The sequence below is a fragment of the Mauremys reevesii genome, linkage group 24 (assembly GCF_016161935.1).
Source record: "Mauremys reevesii isolate NIE-2019 linkage group 24, ASM1616193v1, whole genome shotgun sequence".
NCBI classification, from domain to species: Eukaryota; Metazoa; Chordata; order Testudines; family Geoemydidae; genus Mauremys; species Mauremys reevesii.
The window spans coordinates 2,188,274-2,194,534 of record NC_052646.1 but is presented as its reverse complement, the minus strand read 5'-3'; the positions used below and the strand labels follow the sequence as shown (position 1 = coordinate 2,194,534).

At 44.1% G+C, this 6,261-nt stretch overlaps 1 protein-coding gene across 1 annotated transcript; it reads left to right on the top strand.

Moving 5' to 3' along the window:
- The first annotated feature begins 2,594 nt into the window (after positions 1 to 2,594).
- On the top strand, positions 2,595 to 3,122 carry LOC120390732 (claw keratin-like). Its single transcript, XM_039513568.1, has one exon. It carries the CDS (start codon positions 2,604 to 2,606, stop codon positions 3,120 to 3,122), a length of 519 nt encoding a protein of 172 aa, XP_039369502.1. The 5' UTR covers positions 2,595 to 2,603.
- Positions 3,123 to 6,261: the final 3,139 nt, after the last annotated feature.

Genomic DNA, 6,261 nt, shown 5'->3' with positions numbered 1-6,261 from the left:
GAGGGGAAGGTTACACTCAAACTTGCATGCTCACCATTGCTTCTGCACTGAATTGGACACTTACCATTCAATGCTTTCAGATCTCCCAATGCAGCATTAATGAGGTTAGTGGAATGAAAGCTGGAATGTATCTGGCCCATAAAGTTTTCAGATGAAAGAGAGCTGCAGGATGTAATGTGCGTGTCATACCATGAGGAGTTAGAAAGAAACTAATAGTCAAAAAGACTTTAAAAGGATGTCAAGGTCTCTCATGACATTCCCTGAATCTGTAGAAGTATATTTTTCTGAAAATATAGGGGCTCTCTTGGTGTAAATCAATGTATTTACTTCAACTTCAAATAGGATCAGGGCCTTAAACTCAAAGGTAGACACTTCTGCTTCCTTCCCTGCAAAAATAGCCCACTTTGGGGGATGTATATTACACTTTAAACAACATTCTAGTTATGGCAGCAATGTTTTCTACAAAATGACCTATGGCTAGTCGGACTTTATGTCAAATCTCATCCCACAGCCATCTTCTTCTTCACCAGGATGGCATAACGTCCATCTCTCCTACGCTTCTTCCTGGGCTTTGTCAGCTGCATTGACTTACAAGACCTCAGTTCCTTGGCTGCTCATGGATGGAGAGATGGTTTCTAGTAGATTACAGGTTATAATTAAAAATCTTTCTACAAAAGAGCACTGCTGCCTTTCACGCCTCACCAGGCCTCCCCTTTAACCATGAGGATATCTGCTCTAGCTAGTCCTTTGAAATGACACTGGTGCCACAAGTGGCAGTCCAATTTTAGGTTAATTTTGAATGTCTGTGAGGTGACGCTCACCCTTCGCAGAGGACCATCAGATGGATACATGTTCCATTAAAGTCCCTGCTAAGATATAGTTTGAAAGATTAAAGTAGAACTCAAGTTGTCCAGAGGCATCGCACTATACCCCATCAAAGGAGGAATTTCAGACTTAAGGTCCTAACAAGAAACACACTGAAGGCAATGGAATGATTCCCATTGATTACAAAGGGAACTGGATTTGACCTATTAAGGATGGAGGTGGTGAGAATGCAGAAAAAGGACTCCCTCCTTCCTATCAGATACAAAATGTGCTGCCCAATGCCTCTAACCACAACCAGCATGAAATGAAAGGACCAAACTGGTTTGGTGTTCATGCCAGCCAGTTGTGCTACTGACACAGCTCTGAATCACCTTGACATGCATTCTCATTGCAGCACCAAGAAAGTCAGTGGAATTACACGAGGAATGAAGTTGGCAGGTACAATTTTAAGATGAAAGAAAGCTGAAGAGTGCAACGTGGATGTCACACCCTCAGAGGCTGGGATTAGCCCAATAATCACAAACCCTCAGGAAAACAGGTCCATCAAAAGGAGGATTTACCAAGGCAGTCAACTAATTAGGACCTCCTCCACAAAAGACTTCTCAGATCCTCCAGGCAGTCCTACAAACTGTATAAAAGCACTAACAACTCAGAGCTCTTCTAAACACTTCTCCAGACTTCATCTCCTTATTGAACTGGGTAAGTCCAATAAGACTCAATGTCTTTCTAACCATAGAAATGCCACAATAGGGTCCATTTTCTTTTTTAAATGAATCTTGGACAGACTCTCTGTGACATTTATCAGGGATGATGGTGGTTCTCCATTATAATCTTATGTAGTTGTCAGTTGCAGATGCTTGTAGATTCACGATTTTAAACTAAAGGGGGGATGTTAGGGGCAACATATGTAATTGGGAAACATATTTCCTATTATTTAGAAATAGAATTAGGACATGTAAACTTTTAAATAACTTTAGAAAATCCCTTAGCCGTTTTTCAGTTATCTGTATTAGGAAGAAACTTCCCCAGGTTAGTCCATACAGGGCCAATTCAGTGCTCTTCTACTTTATTCTGAAACACCTATTACTTCTCACTATTGGAGACAGGTGAATGGATTAAGCTGACAACTGGTATGATCCAGTCTACCAATTCTTATGTTCTTATGAGCAGAAATACCCAGCTGCAGTGCTTCTCGTCAGATAGTGTGATTTTAGTGTCGCTCCATAGAACTCAGTTGACCTGAACCCATTTTACGTCAGCTGAGGATCTTGTTTTTAGTGATTTAGTTGCAGAAAACAAAAGTTTCTGTTCAGTTGGTGACTCACAAGATTTGGAAAGCCAAAGAGCCACACTCTGATGAACTTGTTTGCCATGCAGAGGTTAATTCCTCAAAGCAAAGGATGTGATTACTATTATCACCATCATGTTCTCTTTGACAAATGTCTAAAATGGACACAGAATCCCAGCTGTCCATCAAAGAAATAGCTACACTTATTCAAGTTTGTGTTTTTCAGATAATGTCATTGAGAGGGTTTCTAGGGGGCCAGTTGGGATGGAAGTTTCGTACGAGTGGACAAGTGGTGTAGAAAGAGGAAATAAGATCAAATACATTTTTACAAAACTGGGGACTAAGTCCATTCCTACTCCCTTTCTCATGCCCCATGTAGACCTCACTACAATAGTAACCAAGCTTTGAAGCCTTTCTTCCACTTGTACTTGTACCTTCTCTTTAATCTGTTCCCCGTTGTGTGTTTCAGGTTTACCTCCATCACAGAAAGATGTCTTGCTCCAGCCTGTCCTATCCAGAATGCGGGGTGGCCCGTCCCAGTCCAGTTTCTGGCAGCTGCAATGAGCCGTGCGTTAGGCAGTGCCCTGACTCTGAAGTGGTCATCAGACCATCACCGGTTGTTGTGACCATCCCAGGACCAATTCTCAGCACTTTCCCTCAGCAGAGTGCAGTGGGATCCGTTGGAGCACCTGTGGTCGGACCCGGCTATGGGGGCTCATTCGGTTCTGGGGGACTGTACGGCTATGGAGGCCCTTATGGAGGATTGTATGGTTACAGGGGATTAGGTGGTTATGGGGGCCATTATGGTTATGGTGGATTGGGTGGTTATGGTGGACTGTGTGGTTATGGGGGAGGTTATGGGGGACTGTGTGGTTATGGGGGAGGTTATGGGGGACTCTGTGGTTACGGGGGAGGTTACGGTTACGGGGGATTAGGTGGTTATGGGGGATTATGTGGTTACGGGGGATATGGCCGTAGGTATCACGGTGGATACTGTGGGCCATGTTAATCCCAACAGGAATATCCATGAAATAAAGGAGAATAGGCCCTACATGTTTTGTCCTTTCCACCAATTGTACCTTAAGCATCTCACTTTGAATTTTGCTACGACTGATATATAATGGAGAAGCTGCATAGTTCTCTGCCTTTGTTATGCTTTGTTTAATTTCCAACCAACTGGGAATTAAAATGGTTCTGCTCTGTATTATTTCTTCCTGTAACAGTGTACTACAAATTTCATTTGCATTAAAAACTATAATGCTTCATAATAGCAGTCTTCTGGTTCTCCTTGTTCCTCCCTTCTTGTTTAAAAATCACGACAGATTAAATCCATTCCTGTGGAGAAGGCAGCACCAGGCACGTCTCAAGTTACAACTTTGAAAGCCATGGAGTGAATCCAGCCCTTGATGTGGTCTATAGCATTATGCAAGCCCTCCACACAGAGCAGAAGTTGTTTCTTGCATTACCTGGTTTAGCAAAAAGTCTTTTCCTGAAAAGATTTATACAGATTGTCACTTTAAGAATGTACAATTTCCTTTGGTTTCAAGAAGAACAATCAGATGGTTCATGGTTCATAACAGGGTTCAAAAAAGAACTAGATACATTCATGGAGGATAGGTCCATGAATGGGTATGAGCCAGGATGGACAGGGATGGTGTCCCTAGCCTGTGTTTGCCAGAAGCTGGGAATGGGCGACAGGGGATGGATTACTTGATGATTACCTGTTCTGTTCATTCCCTCTGGGGCACCTGGCACTAGCCAGGGCCAGCTCCAGCTTTTTTGCTACCCCAAGCGGCAGAAAAAAGAAAAAGAAAAAAAAAAGCCGATCTGCGGCGCTTTGGTGGCAGCTCAATCGAGCTGCTTCAGTCTTTGGCGGCAGCAATTCGGCAGCAGGTCCTTCGTTCCCTCTCTTCCTCTTCGGCAGCACTTTGTGACAGCTCAATGAGGAGGAGAGGGACAAGGAAGTGCCACCCCAGTCACGAATGCACTGCCGGCCCTTTCGATTGGCCGCCCCAGGTACCTGCTTCCTTTGCTGGTGCCTGGAGCCAGCCCTGGCACTGGCTACTGTGTGAGTCATTGCATGATAACAGCCCAGTTTTTCATAAGGAAAAGAAAATTGGCCAGCAAATTGCTTGGTTAATACACGGTTGGCTCTTGCTCCACCCCCAGAACCGCATGCTCCCCCGTAACCATAAGTTTCCCCCATAACCTCCCCCGTAACCATACATGGGTCCACATCCCCAATGGGTCAGATCCAATTCCCTTTGAAATCAATCAGAATCATTCCATTGCCTTCAGTGTGTTTCCTGTCATGACCTTAAGTCTCAAATTCGACTTTTGGCAGGGGGTTAGTACAAGCATGACCCTGTGCCCAAGGGTGAATTTCACCCTATGGTGATTAAAACTTGACCTAACATTGGATCTCCTCTTGTGTCACCAATTCTGTGTCTCCTCTGTGTCACCAAAGGGCTGCCTAGACCAGATTTCCTCATGGGTCAAGGGAAGGGATGGTAGGTAGGGAGTGAAAGGAAGCAGTGATCTTTTGTAGAAAGGTTTTATGCATGAGCTGACAAGAAATTGAAGTCTTGAAAGATAATGCAGCTGATTAAGCCCTGGAAGATGCTCAGGAGAAATGGAAATTATGGCTACTTGGTGTAAAAGGAGATGGCTGTGGGAGGAGATTTGTCATAGATTCCGACCAGCCATAGGACATGTTGCAGAAAACATTCCTGCAAGAACAAGAATGTTGTTTTCATTGTCAAATCTATCCCTAGGAGTGTATTCTATATCCAGGGAAGAAGGCAGAAACGTCCTCCTTTGATTCTGAGGCCTTGAACCTGAATCAATTGTGCTGATTTACAACAAGAGAGCACCTTCATTTTCCTATAAAAATCATATTAAAAAGACCAAATGCAAAATTACATTTGAATGAAAATGAAATATCCCCAAATTCTCTGGCTTTAAGTCACGACCTGATTAAAGGAATGAGATGAGAGACCTTGGCCTCTATTTTTTTTTTAAAGTGACTCTATTACTCATTGCAGAAGCGTCTAATCCCAGTAACAACTTACTAATATTCTAGGAATATAACCCTTTTCATGTATGAAACACCAATGAGTGTTTGTGAGGTGCTTTGAAATGTTGAATTCTGAGAACGCTGAAGAACTTCCAGCCTTAACATCCTTACTATCAGGGGCGGCTCCAGGTCCCAGCACGCCAAGCGCGTGCTTGGGGCAGCATGCCACAGGGGGCACTCTGCCGGTTGCCAGGAGGGCGGCAGGCAGCTCTGGTGGACCTCCCACATGTGTGCCTGCGGAGGGTCCGCTGGTCCCACAGCTTCGGTGGAGCATCCGCAGGCGTGCCTGCAGGAGGTCCACCGGAGCCGTGGGACCAGCGGACCCTCCGCAGGCACGTCTGCGGGAGGTCCACCGGAGCTGCGGGACCGGCGACCGGCAGAGTGCCCCACGTGGCGTGCCGCCATGCTTGGGGCGGCGAAATGGCTAGAGCCGCCCCTGTTTACTATCCTTGTTTTATTGGCATATAACAATAGGCACACTGATGTGAAAGTCACACGAGCGTCACTTGCAGAAACAGAAATAAAACCCAATACTTCTGACTCCTCCTAACCACAGGCTAAATTCAAGGTTCATCCCGGTTATAGTCTATTACAAGGCAAGTTTGGTAAAATGTCTTGTTAAAAAATGTGTGCGTCCTTGCATCTAAGCATCAACAATAAAAAATTACTAACATTTGATCCACTTTAATTGTGTTTTCTTTATAGAGGGACAATACTTCTCCAATGGAATTACAAATCTGTCATATTTATATCTTTTCCATGAGTACGGTAGCATTGTAAATCACAGTACATAATTCAAGTATCAAAAACTTGCTGTAAGGCATGTCACTCATTGGGACAAAGTCGCCAACATCACTGTGTGTGCTGCTTTTTCTTTCCTTGGAAACACATCTCTCTCATGGGTCATAGTGACCCAATAGTAATGAATTCTTTTAGATTTGTGAAACAAGGTACAGGGTGGGCTGTCTCTTTCACATAGCCTTCTTTATACATGAGGATAATAATTGTCCAAAGGAATTACAAGTGTGTATATTTAAAGCTTGTTCACATGCAGGGTAGGAAAAATGGAGTT